The 20,251-nt window shown below is 42.7% G+C and overlaps 1 protein-coding gene across 3 annotated transcripts in view; it reads left to right on the top strand.

The window, feature by feature from the left end:
- The window catches only part of SSBP2 (single stranded DNA binding protein 2), a 316,310-nt gene extending 297,085 nt beyond the window's left edge, over positions 1 to 19,225 (top strand). For 2 of the 3 annotated variants that reach the window (XM_075541237.1, XM_075541238.1), the window contains 3 exons: positions 520 to 548; positions 6,443 to 6,541; positions 18,639 to 19,225. In XM_075541237.1, coding sequence (XP_075397352.1) covers positions 520 to 548; positions 6,443 to 6,541; positions 18,639 to 18,668 — 158 coding nt within the window. In that variant the 3' untranslated portion in view covers positions 18,669 to 19,225. The remainder of the gene's footprint in view (positions 1 to 519; positions 549 to 6,442; positions 6,542 to 18,638) is intronic. The other variant, XM_075541236.1, reaches the window with a different exon arrangement.
- Positions 19,226 to 20,251: the final 1,026 nt, after the last annotated feature.

Genomic DNA, 20,251 nt, shown 5'->3' with positions numbered 1-20,251 from the left:
TGGCATGAGCCCCAGTTGACTCAGCACTAACAACAATCAGTATGTACAAACTAAGAATTCAGATTGAGTGGTAACTTTAAATGAGCCTTTTAATGAGCTATTTCCCTTTCGGGAATTTTGTGCAGCAAACCACAAGGTCAGCAATTCGAAACCACCAGCTGCTCCACGGGAGAAAGATGAGACTTGCTGCCCCCAGAAAGAGGGACAGGCTCTGTCCTGCAGGGTTGCTCTGAGTCAGAATTGACTTGATGGCAATGCGTTTTGAGATCATAATGGTGGCTTTCTTTCTTCTACAAGCCCCACCCCACCCCCACAATAAAAAAGGTGATTTTGAACTAGAGGTAGAATTTTTGTTGCTATACGGATTCATTTGAAAAGGACAAAAGGGAAATTTTCAAATGAAAAACCTAAATGGACAGATTATGGAAAATACAAAGTACTGTGTTTATTTAAATTTAAGTACTATTTTATAAATGAAATCGTTACCTTAAGAGGTTTTCTTTGTCTATTTTCTTGCAGGCTCAGGAGACATGGACAGTATTTCCAAGGTGAGCCCCGCGGGTTCTCTGGGTTACTCTATGAGCGCTGAACCCTCGTGACACGCTCACTGAGGTCATAGAGTAAGCTTACGAATCATGTTCTCAGATAAGAGTTGGAAAACAAAAGGCCAGGTATACCCCAATTGGAAGTTGAAAAAACTAAGATGTGTCATCTGTAGAAAATGATAAAAACAAGTCTTTTACAAATGTTCTTAAACATGTTAAAATTCATTTACAAGAGCTGCTATATTTGTATGGTTAACTGCTGCTCAAGCCCTAGCCAAGGTAATCATGTCCTAATGTTGCATGTTTGTGAAGCAGTGAGCTAGTTCTGGATGGTGTTTTTAAAACATAAAGAAGTCTAAAGCAACATGTAAAGAGAGAAAAGAAAAAGGCTGTGATGTGCCGCAAGGCCATTGCATTTATATATCTCGGTCTCTTTCAAGCCTTCAGTGGGCAATGTTGATATCCTCAAATATCACTCTAACTTCCCCAAACGGAGCAAAAATATAATTATGTTACAAAAAGTAGGAAAGTGGCCCTACCATATAGTGTATGTCTATTCTTCCTCCTTCAGTAGTTTTTGTACCTAAAATTAATCATTTGAATAAGTGCTTTATGTTTTTGAGAAGTATACCTAAATACTGTTTAGGTCTTGATCAATTTTTAATCATTGTGTGGATGAAAGAAATGTATTTAGAATGGGTAATAAAAACTCCTTATTAACTGACGTACCTTACTCTTAGCTCTGATCTTACCTGTACATTGATAAATACAGAAATTCATTCAAGGATTGCTTCATTTCCAGTTCTACTTCTCATCATTCCCAGGTATAATAATGTAAACCTTCTGATGCCAAGGAAGATATGATTTATTTAGATAAAAACATTTTAAATTAAGGTTTCGAGCTTTAAAAAAAATTTCATTAGCATTCTAACATCATCCCTGCACTGCCTGGTTGTATGGCCTAACAAGTTCTGCAGGCCTATGGCTGTCTGTATTTAGGAACAATCATGAAAGTCTTTTTGTTTGTTAAAAATAGATATTTATAATAGCCTCCAAAAACCTGTTTTCAAAATAAGATGCCCCATACCCCTCCATTAAAGCCTTCTCTCGAACAAATGAGAGGCCCCTGACTAAGTTGGCTACCTCAGGTAACGCTGACAATTGGTATTAGCTCCATTCTGCTTTGTGGTCACCAATTAAGATTCTAATGCCGTATTTCAGATGTATATTCCAGTATTTCAAGATGACTCTCAGACACACAAGGCTGAGATCATCCACATTGCTTTTGGCCATCGTCCTAGGCATTTCCACTATTGACCACATAACCTTATACATTAGATGTAAACATCATTCTGTATATGATCTTACTTGGTCTCTTACAAGGCACTTTAGAAACTTAAACTAGAGTCATGATGATGAATTAAACATCAAATTCTAATGTACTGTTATACCAAAACTATTGCTACTATGATTCTTATTTTCCCATTCCTATTCTTGGATCCAAGGTTTTCCCCACCACGCTTTGCCTACTGCTGGTAACGCTCTCTCTTGCCTAATGATGTATTGCTTACTCTCTAAGCATTAATTGACCCCCCCCCATTGTGTACTTTTGTGTACTGGGTATTACCTCGTGCACTAATGGGAGATTTTATATAAAAGACTTCTTTAAATACAAGCATAATCTCTGTGCTCAAGTGCTTTATAATTTGGCACGAGTTCCTTCATTTGGTAACGTAAATGTGTCAAGGCATTATGCCAGGCTGTGGGATTCCAAAGGTAAACAAGGTAGTTCCCTACCCACAAGAAGCTCAGTCAGTATAACTGAGGAAATTAAACCAATATAATGAGGATCAATTTTTACCGAACAAAAGTCAAGCTTTCTGTGACTCCTTAAAATACCCTTCTCAGCCTGAAGCTTTCTGACCCCTAGAACCTTCAGCCCCTTTAGAGATCCTATACTATTCAAAAAGAAATCAGTCAATAACCAGAGATCTCAGTCATGACTTGAGTGTGCTGGTCTGTGTTCTAGCTCAATTGTACCCCTTGGAAGAGCCCCAATCAACATCTTATGGACTTACTGCCCTCCCTGAGGACAGTGGAGGTTCTTTGGAAACCAGGATGCTCTCAAAACGCACTGCCATCGAGTCCATACTGGCTCGTAGTGACCCCTTGTGGGTTTCTGAGCCTGTAGCTGTTCACAGTAGAAAGCCCAGTCTTCTTCCTGCAGAGCTGCAGGTGGTTTCGAACTGCCGAACCTGCCATCGCATCTAACCACTAATCCATTATGGCTCCTCTTAAGCCACCAGGGCTCCCCTTTTGAGGACCAGCACAATCAAAACAACACTTTATAAATAAAGTTGTCATTTGTAGCCTCTGAGAAATCAATACAAAATCCTCAACCAAAAGGCTTCAGTAATGTCATTGTTAGTTTATTCTAGGTACAAACAGAGCTAACACGCCTCTTGGTAGATGAAGGGGTTATAAAAATAAACAGAAAGAGCATTGGGCTGCCAATTGCAAGGTCAGAAGTTCAAACCCAACATCTTCTCCATAAGAGAAGGGTGAGACTATCTGCCCGTGGGAAGATTTACAGCCTTGAAATCACTCTGAGAATTGACTTGATGACAGTGGTTTTTTGGTTTTATGGAATAACATATTCAAGGAAAAAAGCAAAATAAACTTGAACAGAGCCTGAGCAAATTAAATATGCCAGAGGAAATTATGTGTGTACATATGTATGCAGTACACGTATATATGCATATGTGCACACAGACGTAGCTAAAAGCCACTTTTCCTGGTATTCTTTGGCACACCCTACTCCCTTATTATGTGCTCAAACAGTGAGGCTAAAATTTACTGGAAGCCCTGCATCCAAATGTAACGACAGGTCGATGTAGCGTGCACACATTTCATTGCCTCCCTCCCAGCCTGCTCTGTGCTAGCTCTTGGTTACCACCACCTTAGCTGTTTGTTAAGGGCCAATATGAACCATGCTCCTCAGCCCAATATCCTCATCACCATCATGTGCCCCCCCACCCTCAGTGATCCTGGGCAGCACAACTTCTCTCAGACTCCCTCCTCATTGAGGGCTTTGACTGCTTTCCCTAGATCTCACAGAGATTACTTCCAGTACTACACATCTTGCTCTGTCACTTCAAGCCTTGCAAAAATGGTCCAGTGAGCTGAATATGGACAGGTTTCCGAGATCAGTTTTGCATGTGGAAGGTGTCCCTTTAATGGTCCACTCGGTGTTTTTATATTTCAAAAGAATGTGGAGAGTGCAAAGCTACTATGCTATGAAGAGTTACATGGAAAATGTAAATTACCAAAACAAAGACAATGTTTTATATTTGAACTATTAACCATATAATGTAACTTTCCGTTCTAAATATTTTATATGCAACACTCTGAGCCAGGCATCAGATTTGCAGTCAGCTAAACATTCAAAAGTATAAGCACATCCGAACACCATGGTCAGAGCCAGTGAGACAGCCTCCGTGAGGGCACCTCATAGGCTCCTGGGGGTGAGCCCCTTGCACAGGCGTAAGAGGGCTCATCCCATACACTTCCTCCAACACGTGGAAGGTGCCAGTTTCCAGATGTTCTCTCGAATGTCCTTATCTATACATTAGATCATTCTTCATTCTGCTGTTGTCAGTGTGCGTAGTGACCAAAATCTGCCTTCACCAAGAGGACTTTGAGGGTTTGGGTATATCTTCCCATCTTTAAATTTAGTTGTCATTTTTAAGCTGTGTCAGTGTTAGCATTCCTCTTACCCAAGTATGCTTTCTTATTTCACTACTAACTTTAATTTTAAATTTTATTGTGGACTAATAGACTCAGTTACATTTTGCTCAAATTTACTTTTTTCAAAAATTCAAGTTATCCACATTCCTTTCATAATAGAGCTGCTTTTCTGTAAACTGGAGTAACTAATATTTTCAGTGGGAAGAAAACTATCAAAAAGAGAAGACTCCTCCTTACGTTATTAACTGTGTGCTGAGCCCTTGCGGTTCTTTGGCACACAGGGCTCCCGTGGACTTCAGAGCATGCCAGCTCTCAGATCTTCCCTGTGGGGTGCGCAGCATGACGAGATACGAGCTGGATTTCACCAGCTCATCTGCCTGCCTCCGCTTTACAGCTTAACCATATTCTGGAAAAGCACACATTCTCTGGGGAACAACGCATTCTTAAAATATTAATGTTATGACATAACTTGTTTCTAGTTAAGTCAAAATCCTCTAAGCAATTTTCTTAAAACATCTGGGAACTTCTTCCAAAACAGAACCCAGGCCCCCTCCACTGTGTAAAAGTGGAGCATTCCTATGAAACCTCTCAGCAATGGCTTAGAGGAAAGCCCAAGCCAAACTCATGGCCATGGGACATTTTTTGAGCATCAGAGACACCCTGCACCCTCCCCCACCAAAAAAAAGTAGCCCACTAAACTACCCCAAAAATCCATAACACGTAGCATAACATCCCTGAGGACACATCGAATGTTCCTGGGGAGATTCTTTTATCTTCACACTCTGTTTCTCCGCGAACTCCATGGTGTTCCCAGAAGCAGTTCAGTGCTCTGGAGGCGTTATGCTGGGCACTCCCGCTCAGGGTGCACGCTGCCACGTTAAGGACACTAAAACAGCCACTAAATGCTAGCTTTGCTTCTTTCCTTATAACTATTATTTTGGTAAAAGTGAAAATCCTCTTTTTCCATTAGTGACAGATACAAATGTAGGTCTTTCATAAAAGTAAAGTGGCATAAAGCAAACTTTTGAGAAAGGGCTTGTTAGCTGTATAAGGTGCCAGTGACTTAGGGGGGGGCAAGTCTGAAAGCTTGGTTCTATTTGTGCGGATAAAAATCTTACCCCTGAAGTCTCCTTAACCCATTGCCATCCAGTCAGTTCTGACTGCAGGGACTCTGTAGGACACACTGTCCGGACAGAAGCAGAGTGCCACGTCGCTCTCCTGCTGAGTCAGATGGAGGATTCCGACCACTGAGCTTTCCGCCGAGCGTTGACTCTCTGCACTGCCCAGGCACATGGACGTTTTCCTACAGTCTGTAAACTGGGCTCCACTCATGCATCACTATATTACTACATAAACTTACTGAGTATGACAGCATAATGCCGCCCAGATATCCAGTAGTAACTACAGTAGTCATATTAGCCATAGTAGATAGTATTATACTGGTATCTTAGTGATTGATTAGCTCACTAATATTAGTCTCTTTATCTTAGATGGAAGTTTCAAAGTAAATCTACTCATAAGGATAGAAAAGGGCTCTAAAGCCACCTCCTTTTGAGCCTTTCTCTTTTCGTAAAAGCATATGTTGAATTTTCGAAACCTAAGATGTATTTCATGTCCTTAATGTAGTAGTTCACAATCTTTTCTCTTTATGATTCACTCCCCCCCCAAAAAAAAATAAGATAGTGTCATTCTATAAGATGCTTGTAGACTTCCAGGGAAATGTTTATTTAAACGGTGACCTTTTGAAGTCTGATTAGTAAAATTACCTCGGGAAGTGAGTGTCCCACCATGCCTTGTCAGCAGGCGGCCGCTCTTCATCAGGCCCCTGCTGGGAATGTGGTTTCAACTCTCCCGAGTTTTAGGAACTCCATAAGATGAGGAGGGAAATTGGATAAATATTGATTCTGAGACTAAGAAGGAACAATGTGGGTAGGCTATTCTGTTTTATGTTTTGTTTTTCATCTGGGAACGCATTTGTACTTGTCAAGGTGCAAAGAATGCGCCAGAATGTATGACAGAAGTCTGAGATTAAAGTTATAAGTCTGTTTCACCCTGGGAGATGCTGCTGTAGATTTCGTTTTGAAACAGTGCAATGCAAGAGGGAAATTAAAATCTTCAACAATGCCTTCTTTTCTAAATCTTGTTTTCAGAATTCGCCCAATAACATGAGCCTGAGTAATCAGCCGGGCACTCCAAGGGATGATGGCGAGATGGGGGGGAATTTCTTAAATCCTTTTCAGAGTGAGAGTGTAAGTATTCTCTTGATTACGTTATGACGTCCAGATCTGATTTCTACATCTGTGCTATTAGACTAGATGCATAAGCCATTATCACTGCTGTTTATGCAGAGCTCGATAAGATGGATATTTCAAAAGTCAGTGGAAGCATTAAGTGGGATCTCTTTGGTGAAAAAATAGCACGCTTTTATTTTTACTTGTATGTGCCTGAAATAATACCCCTTTTATTTTCTTTTTCTCATATGTGCCCCATTCCAAAAAGCGCGATGCTAATTTCTTGATAGAGAACACTCACTGTGAAGGCGCAAAATGGAAATAGGTTGATAGTTTTCTTAAGTTCTCCGTGTTTCCACAGCCTCAGATCCCTGCAAACCCAGATCTGTCCTAGGTGCTGACCATTAAGTTCCAAAAATTATCTACTAAGCTTGTCCTTCCTTCACGTTTTAGACCTCACAGGTCTGAGGGCCAATACTGACAGTCCACTTAACGGGAGCGGAATCCATAAGTCAATTATTGAGTGGGACAATAGTGTTAGTATGAGTAGAGACGACTGGAGAGCGATGGGTTTGTGGTCTGTTGTTGTTTTGTCACTGTTGTTGTATTTTTGTTTGCTTGGTTGGTTTTTAGTGTTAAGCAAGGGCACTATCATCCCATATCTCCATAGAGGTAAACAGAAGTAAAAAGATAAGTGCTAAAATCCATGCATTCCTGTAGCAAACACTGAGGCAGTATGCTAGACAATGGTACGTGGTACTTTTCTCACGGAGTTTAATCTGAATTAATTTTTATTTTGTATTTCAAATTTTTGTGATAAAAATCACTAAAAGAGCAAACTTTTTGTAATACTTTAAGTATACAATTCAGGGACCATTTTTACATTCACCATGCTCTGCTGCATTACCACTGTGCATTTCCAAAAATGTTATATCACCTCATTTTGGAAAGTAAGTACATCTTCCACAATAATTCCCAGTCCCTGTGCCTCCCCCAGCACCTGGGAACCAATGAGAAATTTTTCTCTATACATTTGCCCATTGTAGCTATTCATAATTTAATACAAATATCCATACAATAATTATCCTTTGTGTCTGACTTACTGCATTGTTTTCAAAGTCCATCCTTTCATAGCGTGTAGCAGGGCTTCATTTCCATGCAGAGTAATATTCCATTGTTAGACCACAGTTATCTATTGAGGGGCACTTGGGCTGTTTGGGTTTTTGGTTTTTTAACCTTTTGGCGATTGTGAATAATGCCGTAACCAACACTGGTCTATATGTATGTTAGTCTTTTCTTTCAAGTTTTCCGTATATGCATAGTAGTGACATATTTGGGTCATATGGCAATTATAAAGGGGACATCCTCAAGTAAGCGTGAGACTGCTAACCACAAGGTCAGTGGTTCAAACTCACCAGCCGCTCTGAGAGAGACAAATATGCTTCTGCAAAGATTCCATAACGTTGCTAGGAGTTGGGAACAACTTGATGACAGTGGGTTTTCTATGGCACTTGTATATCTAGCTTTTTGAGGACCTGCAAACTGTTTTTCATAGTGGCCGCATCATTTTACATTCCCATTAACAAAGCGCAGGATTCTAATTTCTCCACATCCTGAGGCATCAATTTCTGTAATGGGTGTGAGGGTGCAATCCTTTGTTCAACTGAGATTCACCGATAGAATTTAGTTTCAAAGGGCAAGGCTGGGCATACTTGGATATTGAGAAGCCTTATTCGTGACTCTGGTGCCCACTGGTATGATGAACTGTTGACTTGGGATATAGTGAAAGGATCTGAAAACCCAAACTAATTTCATCTTTATAGAATCAGTGCCTCTACCTGTATCCCCATAAGGGAAATACGGCCTCCAGGTGGTGCAGACAACTTGCGCTAGGCTGCTGTTTGAACCCATTCAGTAGTACAGCAGGAGACAGGCCTGCCGTCTGCTCTGGAAAGCTGACCCCAAGAAAGCCCAGTGGAGCAGTTCTATTCCATAACACACAGGGACGCCACGAACCACAATCCACTCTAGAGAACAAAGGACAACAGAAGGTGTGGTACAGGATCCACCAGTCAGAATCAGAAGAGCACATGACCCGCATGGCTCCCTAACTTCCCTTTCCCAGAATTACACTGCTCAGGTTTGAAGCCATGGTCGGTCGTTGATCTACTCTTACCAAGGAGTAGCTGCTTCCCAAAATGGAGCTGGAGGAGGCTTCTGCTGGTTCCTTTACTTCTTGGTGTCCACCCCCACTGCCACCTAGGCAGCCCCGTCTCAGAGTGACCATCGGGGACGGAATAGAACTGCCTGCCCCACAGTGATCCCAAGTGTGTAGTCTTTCTGAAAGCAGACTGCCACATCTTACCCCCAGAGGGCAGCTGGTGGGGTCAAACTGCCAACCAGTTGGCTCACAAGCATGTGCTTTAACCATTGCCCCACCAGGGCTGCAGGAGATAAGATTTACTCTGTTGTTAGCGTTTACCTTGTTTAAAACTAGAAAGAAAATTATGCTTACCTTTAGTTTGCAGGATGTATCTGATGAGTACAAAGAAGGTATTCAGAAAATGTCATATAAAATGTAAAAGATGGTCCTGTCAATGATAAGGAAAGAGGAACAATACAAAAAAACTGTATTATGTTTAAGTCATAATGCTTGGAATTATGGAAATTATCCTTTGGATCCTGGTTCTTTTGCTGGTCTGCTACAGGACTATAGTTCATTTTCTCATGTTCATTTGATCTAATTAGAGACATTTATTTCCTTTTCTGCTAATTCTTCTAGCAATCAAATGGCATGATTCAGTGTGGAATGGGACAATTACTTCAGTTGAACATTTATTGCGTCTGCTATTTGCAAAAAGCTGGGATGGGAACAAGGTATTTTGAGATAAATATAACACACACCTACCTTCAAAGAATGCCACCTGAGGAGCAAAGCAGGTGCTCCCGCAAGTAACTACAGCGAAAGTCACATTCATAAGGGCTTGCGCAGGTATGAACCAGGTGCTGTAGAAGCACAGGGAAAGAGTCATTCGGAGCTGGAGGAACAACAAACTCTTCCAGAGCTTCAGCCTGACTTGGACTTGATGGGCAGGGACGAGAGGAACCACTCCCTCCCCTTCCTTGCCAGACTGCTCACTGGTGACCGCTGCCTTGCTAAGCAGCGCCACCTCTAAACCTCCCCAGAAAGTTCTTCCTGGGGAACAAGTTGTAGTTCAACCTGCGAAAGCTAGAACCTGTGTCTGGAAGAAACCTGTCAGAAAAGACAATCTCGAACATTCCCCACTAGTCGAGAGGACAGCAAAGTGTATAGGCCGCGCGCCCTCTGACAACGGAGGAAAGCTTTAAAAACTTCACAAATAAAACAGAAACAAGCCAGCATCTTTGGGTTCCAGCTCTCACAAGCTTCTTTGTATCAGATACATTAAACCCCACTATCTATTAAGGACCCTGCAGGACAAAGTAGAACTAACTGCCAGTGGTCCAAGGCTGCATGTAGGCTTTACAGAGGCAGGCTGCCGCATCTACTCCCCCGGAGCAGCTGCTAACCGGTCAGCTTACGGATGAGCACTTTAAGCACTGTGCCACGGGCTCCTGTCTCAGCTACCCTAAGACTTAAAGAACCCCTTTGTGCAGAATAAACATCAGCCTCGCCCTTCAGCCCTCAGTGGGCCTTGGGCACACAAAGCCGCAGATCCATCTGTAAATGTGTGCACAGGAAAGGGCAGCTGCAGCAGAGCTGCCCTCCGCCTGGACTCCCAGCCCCGCCTCTCCACTGGACCCCAAGCCACTGAGCAGAGTTAACAGAACGAAGAAGTCCCTTCTCTTCCATCCCCACCAGAAAGTCCGGAAAGGAAAGAGAATTGGATGGTGTAGTGAGAAACCGCACCACTGCCGGGAAGGGTGGTCAGGCCTGGACTGGCTGGTGGGTTCTTTTGTCTCTGGTGAGAAGGCTGCAGTCTCACGAATGATGTCATTGTTATCTGGTGCTGTCTCAGCCACACCGCCACACATTTTATTTAGGCCTTTTTAAAAGATTAGGAAATGAGAGCCATGAGAAAAGAAGACAAAAAGAGCATTCAGCGCTTACATGTAGTCACTCAGGACGTAAATTGGCCACGTATGTCCAGTAAGTCAGCTTCCCTATAATCAAGGAAAACAGAACAATTTAATGAATTCTAAAGGAAAACATTTTCCAATAAATGAGCATGCAAATCGTGGCCTTTTAAAATGCAAATAACTCTAAGAGGGAAACTCTGAGCTAGCCCTTCTTATCTTAAAGTTAAAGCACAGAAGGAGTACCCACTGTATGTCAGGCACTGTCCTCGGCACCTCACAGGTTTCCTGCATTGAGTGAACACAGAAACGAAACCACCCAGAGTCTGGAACCTTGCGGTGCCAGCATGTCTTACCGAGCAAACTGTGAACCATTTCTTTCTTTCTTTCTTTCTGGGTCTTAACCAAGACCTTTTATTTCAAGAAACAAAAATGCCCCCTAGTGTTCAAACTTGATAAAATGTTTGTTTTTCAAAGTGCCGATTACCAAAAGGCTTAGTTCAAAACGGTTTTCCATGCTTCCCAAGTGAAGAAAGCAGTTCATCTCATGTCTTGAGTTAATTTAACAATATTCTCCTTTGCAATACATCAATTGAGGGAATATGACATTAAAAGCATGTATCAAATAGGAATTTCTAACAAGCTAGTAAATCATCTATTGTCCTTGAATTTTAGACTAGTTCTGTTTTCCTTTAATTAAAGGGAAGCTTACTTACTGGAAATGTCTAGCCTACTTACTTTTTTGAATCATTATTCTTTTGTTATGTATGTGTGTCAAAGGGTTGGCATGCTCTTTGTTAATTTCTGCTATTGTAAAGAAGTCACAGGAACCAAAATTGTTTTATATAATCACATAAACAGAATTTATTTCACTTCAATTTACCCCGGTGTAGCTGCCCTGTTCTCTATTTCTCTCTCATAAATATATATATATGTTGTATGGATGTTTAAAAAATAGAAACATAGTGAGACTTGAAGTTTTCTTGTAGAATATAAAGAGGAATGTATACACATAACTAAGATTTAATGGACATTTATGATAAAATCCAGGATACATGAACTGGAGTATTTTAAGGGGAAATCACTAATCCTTTAGTAAATACTTGGACCATTTCAAAATATATTTCACAGAAAACCCACCACTGTCACTGAGTCAGTTCCTACTCACGGCACCTCTGCGTGGGTTTTCTGATGCTGTAGAACTGTAGGAAAGTAGACAGAAAGCCTCTTCTTTCTCTTGTGGAGCAACTGGTAGGTTTGAACCACTGACCTTGAGCTTAGCAGCCCAACACAACCCGTGGCACCACCCTTTATTTTACATGAAATAAAATAAGTTCATATACACTTGAAATAATAATTATTTTCTGTTTGGGGTTTTTTTGTTGTTTGGGTTTGTTTTTGGTTTTGTTTTTTTGCTGAACCAAATGGTACAACTGTGGGTAGCTTTGCAAGAGTGATTTTATTATCTGAGCAGAATCAGTGTCACAGAATAGTTTTGAAGAAGGGCAGCTCGATGCCACAGCATTTTGGCACAAACATTATACGCTGTCATTGCATATTGATGCAGGAGTACAATATCAACATTGTAATGTGGGCTCAGGACAGTCCACCATGAATATTTTATGTCTCTCAACCTGATCCTCCACTTAACACCTACTCTTCCTGTACTTCTGGAAAACCATGATGAGCCACTTCTCAGTTACTTTGAAGAACTGTGATCCATAGCTGAAATTCCTTTTTGTGTGTGCATTCTGTAGAATTTTCCTAGAAATCGTGTGATTGCCTTGAGCTTTGAAGCCATGTCAAGGCAGGCAGTTGCAGATGAACAGTACACAGCCTTAGGAATGCACACAGCTTGTTGCTTATAGAGACGGGCGTGCTTGAGGTTCTGTTCTACTGTACCAAACAGACCAAGAGTGATGTTTGATTCTTTATAGAGAGAGTTTTTTATTGGGACATAATCCAAATATGTTACAATTCAATAGTTCAGTCATATAAAAAACAGTTGTACAGTTATTACAAACATCAATTTTAGAAAATTTTCTTCTGTCTCATACTCCTTCTTATTAGTTCCCCAGTTCCCCCCAGGGAACCATTAATCCAGTTATTGTTTTCTATAGATGGACCCATCCTGGATTTCATATACCAAAAAAAAATACCAAAAAGCTATGTACATGTATTTATTTATAAAGTATTATGGTAGCAGATGGCCATTGGGCCTCCACTCAAGTACTCTCTCAACACAAGAACAATTTGTTCTACTAACACGGTACTCTGTGATGTTCACCTTCCCTGACACAATCACTGAGGGCAAAATGGGTGCATAAGCAAATGTCAAGAAACCTGATGGTGCCCGGCTATCAAAAGATGTTAGTGTCTCGGGTCTTAAAGGCTTGAAGATAAACAAGAAGCCATCTAACTGAGAAGCAACAAAGCCCAGATAGAAGAAGCATACCAGCCTGTGTGATCATGGAGAATCAATGGAGTCAGGTATCCGGCATAAAATACCCAAAACAAAACAAAAAGCATATCAGTGGGAATGATAGCAGAGTGGAGACCCAAAGCCCATCACTAGTCAGTTGGATACCCACTGTCAGAACGGCCACAAGGAAGAGAAGAGCCAGTCAGGGTGCAGTATAGCCCCAATGAAACACACAACCTACCGCTAGTTCTTTAATGCTTCCTTCCCTCCCACCCCCACTACCATGACCCCAATTCTATCTTACTAATCTGACTAGACCAGAGCATGTATATGGGTACAGATAAGAGCTCACAACACGGGGAATCCAGGACAGATAAACTCCTCAGTACCAATAAGGGGAGCAGCGATAGTAAGAAAGTAAGGGAGTTGGGGTGGGGAGTAAGGGGGAACCAATCACAATGGCCCCCATCCCAGGGGGATGGACAGCAGAAAAGTGGGTGAAACGAGACATCAGTCAGTTTAAAACATGGGGTGGGGGGAGAGAATAATTTATAAATTATCACGGGCATGGGGGCCGTAGGGAGGAGGAAAAATGAGGAGCTGATGCCAGGGGCTCAAGTAGAAAGAAAATGTTTTGAAAAAGATGACAACATATGTACAGATATATCTGACAAAATGGATATATGTGTGGATTGTCATAAGAGCTGTAAGAACCCCCAATAAAATAAAATTTTAATTTTAAAAAAAGGTAACAGTAAGAGTGCTATTTTAAAGTTATTTGTACTACTCAAAAGTTGAATTTCATGGGATACCTTCTAATTTTCCCGAGTCATCAGGCTTGGAGCCAGTGCTCTAGTCCTTTCTGACTGAAACTGGCCCTCATTCTGGCTACTGCGGCACTAACTCTCTTAACATTCCAGGGAATCGTCTGGTACCCTTTTTCCATAAGGGTCTCTGGTTGCTGGTGTAGTCAGGTGCCCTGCAGTTGGTGCTGACTCACAGCACCAGGACCCTATATACAACTGAAAGAGACCATTTCTAAAATTGTTACTTTTGAGCTTATTGTAGCCACTGTGTCCGTTCATCTCTTTCTCTTTTTCCCTGACTTTACCTCTACTTTCTAACCATTTTACGAAGCTTTTCCAGGGACTGATCCCTTCTGATAACATGTCTACTGTATAGGAGACAAAGTCTCGCCATTCTAGCTTCTAAGGAGCATTTTGACGATAATTCTTCCAGAGCACATGTGTTCTTTCTTCTGACAGTCCATGGTATATTCATTATTCCCTGTCAACTCCATAACTCAAAAGCACAATTCTTCTCTTGCCCTCTGACTCATTGTCCAGCTCTCACATGCGTATGTGATGATTGGAAATACCAAAGTGGGAGCCAGGGGCTCCCAAAGAGATGGCCCAAAAAAACCATACTCACTGCCAGCAAGCTGATTCCAACTCACAGTCCCCCCACCCCCATAGGACAGGGTAGAACTTCTCGTGAGTTTCTGATACTGTAACTCTTTGCAAGAGTGAAAAGCCTTATGTTTCTTCTGGGGAGTGGTTTTGAACAGCTGACCTTGTGGTTAGCAGCTCAACATATAAACCACTATGGTAGCAATCATTAAACACGAGATGGTTTCAACCAACAAAAATGCATGGTAGCCGAATACATGTCTATATGTCTACACAGGAATTTTTGCACATAATAAGATATATTTGAATGTAGGGTATATTTTAAGCATATTTCCCAACTTTATGTGATATATGGATGAACTAGAAAGGTCAAGTTCATCAAGTAATCAAAAGGAATCAAAAATTTAAAAATCCTAACAACTCGGGATATATATTAAATGAGATGGTCTCTAGAGTTAATTATAACTTGCCCACAAAAATTTCTGAACCATTTCCTTTGGAATATTTCTGAAATGCTCTGCCATCTTTTACTGTTTTAAATTTGGTACAGGATGCCTTATAAAATTTTGGTTTTACCATAGTGATGGATGATCTAGCAGTGCTATTTAAATTTAAACTAATTAAAAAACAGCCAATTTTCCAGTTCCCACATTACAGTTGCTACGTTTCAAGAGCACGATGGCCCTGTGTGAAAAGCACAGATAGATCACCTGCACTGTTAGAGAACGTTCCACTGCACAGCACCGATGGGAGAACCCACCGAGACTGGAAACGCTGGTAGTTAAAGAAGGAAAAGATGCATTTTTTGGTGCCGATTTGTCATATTTCTTGATTTTCTTCAACTTAAAAAAACCAAAAACTTCAGTATATATTTTCTTGTTGTTTTTCTCCATAAGAGTAAATGCCAAAATATAATTCTGCTCATTCTCACTGTTCATTAAGGTGTGCTGTCACTATTTATAGTGTAAGACTTTATATTGCCTCTTGTACTGGAGTGTTTCAGTCAGCATCGTGGCGCTGTAACAGAAGTTGTGCATTGTCATTATCTCACAGTTGACAGTGCCCTAGAAGTCCGAGTTTAGGGTGCCAGCTCTACAGGGAGGCTTTCTCTTTCTGACAGCTCTGAGGATATGTCCTTGGTTGTCTCCTTTCAATATCTGGACCTGATGTTCATTGTTTGGCATATTAATTCCCCTGCGTCTGTGAGATTCTCTGCTCAGGAGCCCTGGGTCCAAAGGATGGCTCTTCTTCTCTGGTAGTAGTTAAGTCTTACCACCTCATTTCACTTGTTTAATCTATTTGATAACCCAAAGTTGACTCCAGATATGGGCTTAATCCTCGCGATGGTACCTGCCTCATTAACATAACTATCTTTAGACTTGCCTCCTTAACAGCTAAAATTATAGTGCAGAGGGAAATTCTATCAGATCCACCAAATCATATGATTCTGAAAGGCCTAAATGAACTCCAAGACCCAGATCTCAAGAGGCAAAACTCTCTTTCATCCGTGAACCTATGAAATCTAGACTGTTACCTGTTTCTAAAATATGGTAAAACAGGCACACATTAAACATTTCCATTACAAAAGTGGAAAATTAAAGGGGCCATGTAAGTCTCATAAAATCCAGCAAAGCAGTCCTGGCTGCGAACTTGCCCTCCAGACTCTAGGTGTTGACCACTCTCTCTGGAGTTTCTGTGAAGACCCCAAAGTGTTGGGCCCTAGCCCCACCTTCCAGACTCACCTGAATGGCAACGCCGTTCCCTGGGCTTTGGGCAGCCATATTTTTCCAATTTCTCTTAGCGGCAACCACACCTTCTCAGCCCTGGCAGACCCTGCTCCTCTACCCTTGGGCATGGCAGCCCTGCTCCTTCAGCTCTGGAGAGCAGACCCAGCCCCACCCCTGGTCCTTGCAACCAGCAGCACCACACTGGAGAACTGTGAAGATCAAACTCTTTGAAAGCTAGGAACCTATGGCCCATGATGTGAAACCACAGAGGGAGGGCCTCACCATGCGAGACTGAAACTGCTCTACCTGTACTCCTTGGCTCTCTAGCTGCTGTTCAGGCAAGTGTCACACAACAACATGGGCCCAGCGGTACCTCATTCTGCCAGGAGGCCCCTGCCCAAAGACGCTCAGCTATCTGGCTCCAGGGCTCAGCTGCCACCATCTTGCTCCGGTCTCCTGGTTCTGCTGCCACCGTTTCTCTGCTCCTGCTGCTCGTTCCCACCGGCAGCTGTATCTCGACCAAACGCAGAGAGCACCAGGAACACTGCACGTGGACGGCCTTAGCAGGAGCTTGTTCTCACCAATCGGGTCAGGTCAGATGGCCTCCTCAGCCACGAGGGAGGGAGAGGTTCTTCTCCTGCGCTGGGAGTGGGTTCTATTTCATCAATTCTTGTAGATGATTGCTTAGGTTCTTTGTTTTGATTTCAATTGCTTTTTGCTGGGAAAATGGAGGAGATATTTGCCTGTCGATCTGGTCTCTTTTCTCTTCCCATTGTAATCAACCTTAGCTTTTCTGTCTCGAGAGGAAATCCCTGGCTCAGACATGAGTCATTGTCATCTCGGGTTCTTCCCGGAGGAATCCTGCTTCCCCACTATTCAGACAGCATCCATTCTACCGCAGTACATACCACCTTCCTGCTCTTTTCTGGTTCCAGCAGTCTACCTCAGTTCTCCGGAGAGGCACTGCATTCTGTTAGTTGTCTGCTACCTTTCTACAAAGTTTGCCAGCACCTTTGCCCAGGTTTGTCGCTGCTCCTGGTCACACCCTGCAATCTTTGACTTGATTATTCTTTGAATGAGCCACAATCATTATGAGTATATGCAAGGAAATCCCCTTTTGCCTTGGTCCTAATTAATAGAGGTTTCTAATAAAACATTTTAAGTATTTAGGGGTCTACAGTTAGATTTTAATTTAGAAGGCCTCGTCATTTTTGTAGAACTACATTGCGCACAGTGGGAGCCAGGAGCCACAGGTGGGTATTTCAGCTTGAGTAAATGAAAGGTAAGTAGCATTGGACAGTCCGCCCCTCGGTACCACTAGGGGCATTGCGAAGGCCCCATAGCCACGTGCTGGCTTCTGCCTTGGGTGCACAGGTAGGGAACATGGCCAGCAGGGAGAACATTCTTCTGGGCAACATGCTCTAGACCAGTGCTTCTCAACCTTCCCATGATGCCACCTTTAACATGGTTCCTCAGGTTCTGGTGACCCCACCCCCAACCATAAATGATTTTCGCTGCTACTTCATCACTGTCATTTTGCTGCTGTTATGAATTGGTCGACCCCTGTGAAAGGGTCGTTCGACCCCCAAAGGGGTTGCGACCCACAGGTTGAGAACCGCTGCTCTAGTTCTTTTTTCACAATCTAGTGCCTGAAAATATGAAGGTAGGTTTGAAAGAATTATAAAAAGTCATTGCTGTTTGACCTGCTCTTAATCCTTATCTGAGACAACTTTTTACAAATGTGGGAACATACCATCTTTCACCAACTACCAAGTAAGCTTGTAAAACAAATGCCCGCATGCCTACCCAGAAATGAGAGCAGGTTGAAGCCGCAGAATAAGGCACTCACCTTGTGTTGAAGTATAAAGCAGACTCTCACATACTGTATTTTAGATGCTCAGCACCAGCTGAGAATTGTGTCTTTTTGTTTCGTTTTACTGTCCCATACTATTAATCTAGGATTCATTACTCACTTCCTATATAGTCAATAAATACATGGTCTTAAGGATTTTACTTTTAATCCTCCAAAGGCCCCTTTAAGGTAGCTTCTATTATTAAACCCATTTTACAGTGAGACAGCTGAATACTGCGAGTTTAGTTAGTTACCTCTGGAGCTGAGCTCAGCTAGGTGACAGCAGAGACTGTTCTCGTAGGTGCTCATTTCGTTACGATTCAACCCAAGCTGCTGCCAGTGCCCAGGAAGTCCAGCGGGAGTAGGCTGAGGGGCTGGGGCAAACGCCAGCCGCTGCACACAACAGGCAGGGCAGTGGGGGGAGGATGGGGCTCGTTGCTTTCCAGGGGAAATACTGAAAATTTCAGAACTGAGTGAACCCTACATCAATGAAGCCTTGTTATAGTTTCTTATTTCCATGTTGTATGAGGTGAAAGTCGCAAAGACACGAAAGCTCACAGTCACTGTACCCCTCGTTGCTGCACCAAGACGAGCCTCGGAGGTCTGTGAAGGAGTTGTTGCTAACATACGGGTTCCTCTTCCCTTCCAGTACTCCCCTAGCATGACAATGAGCGTGTGATCCATGACCAAGGCTCCCCGTGAACACCGCAGTGAGCCCGCCCCTCACGGAGCTACTACGGAGAAAACGACTCATCACAGTGTACAGTTCAACCAAGGAGTCTCCGTCACACCAAACCCACCTTCTGATTTCCTGCTCTCTCCCCTCTTTTGTGAAGAAAGCGGGTCCAAACGTGATTCAACCAACTGTCCGGAGCGGCATCTTAGAATTGCCCCAAACCGAACTGCAGATAATCATCTGTGTATGTATATGTGTGGGAAAGAGACTGCATTGTATATGTGTATGTTAGACGGACATATGCACATACCTGCATTGGCCCACCGAACATTGTAAAATATCACATGACATATTAAGTAGAAGTAAGTAGGGCCTTTTATTCCATCCTTTTTTTCACGTTTACATTTTAATTATTAAAAGTTGCTCCTGCCCCTCCCTGAACTATTTTGTGCTGTGTATATCACTGCTTTATATAAGTTATTTTTTAAGGTGAACTCAGATGTTATGGTTTTGTAAATGTCTGCAATCATGGATAGGAATAAAATTGCTTATTTGAGAGCTTTCATTAAATTGCGTGCGACGCAAGTTATCCCGTGAATCACACAGCGTGCTGTCTGGGAACATAGGCGACAGCGTGCCCTCATCTTTCCCTCACATCCAAGCGCTTCCTGTGACCGTCGGTGAAAAGGGCTGGGGCACCTTTCACTCAGAACAGACACGTAGAGTCGTCTGAAGCGTCCCCGAAGCCCAGCGCCACACCTTCCTGCAGTAACTGCTCTAAGTGGGGTTTCTGATGTGCTGATCTTAGACGATAGAGAAATCCAATAAGAACTTCAGTGGCTTTGACCGCGGCAACAAAGCAACAGGCGTTGTCATATTTTCAGAAGCATGTTTTCCCTTTAGCACAGTGAAGCCCAGCAGTGATACAACTAAGTCACTGGCTCGCACTTGTCACTTCTCACCAGGAGGACTGGAATTAAAACTTTAATTCCACACTTGGGTGCAATGACCGGTCTCTGATCTTGTACTCAGAATTCTTGTGAACATTTCCACGCAGACTTTGCAAAGTGAAAATGCCTGAGACTTTCAGCACCAAAGGGAAAAAGGATTGGAAAGGTAGCTGGGGCTGCAGCATACTGTTCCTCCTGCCCAGGGAGCTCGCTCCCTGGCTGAACTGACGGGACAGGGCACTCTGTGCACACCTCTGCCCTGGCAGCCAGCACCTGCCCCACACCCAAGAGATCTGGGTTTGATTCTGAGGCAAATCATCTTAGTAACTCGGCTCCGTCTGCCCGTTGACCTCTGTGGGCAGCGGGTTAAATTCACATGGTGAAACTGTTCAGTAAAGAGTAAGTAAATGTTTTTTTCAAAGATTTATCCACTCTGTCGCTTATGGCACTTCCCAAACTTTTGGTTGTGTGTGTTGGTACGTGTGTTTCGTTGTATGTACAAACACCTAGATCCTGTCAGAACGTGAAGAGAGTTTGATTTTATGCAAGATAACGTGGTGATACAAACACCCACTGGTCAATGTCAACTTCAGAGGCTGTGAGGAGCCTGGGGTAAGCTCAGGTAAGAGGATGCCA

This window comes from Tenrec ecaudatus, chromosome 2, assembly GCF_050624435.1.
Source record: "Tenrec ecaudatus isolate mTenEca1 chromosome 2, mTenEca1.hap1, whole genome shotgun sequence".
Classification (NCBI taxonomy): domain Eukaryota; kingdom Metazoa; phylum Chordata; class Mammalia; order Afrosoricida; family Tenrecidae; genus Tenrec; species Tenrec ecaudatus.
The sequence above is the reverse complement of the archived record's forward strand: the minus strand, read 5'-3'. Positions and strand labels throughout refer to the sequence as shown.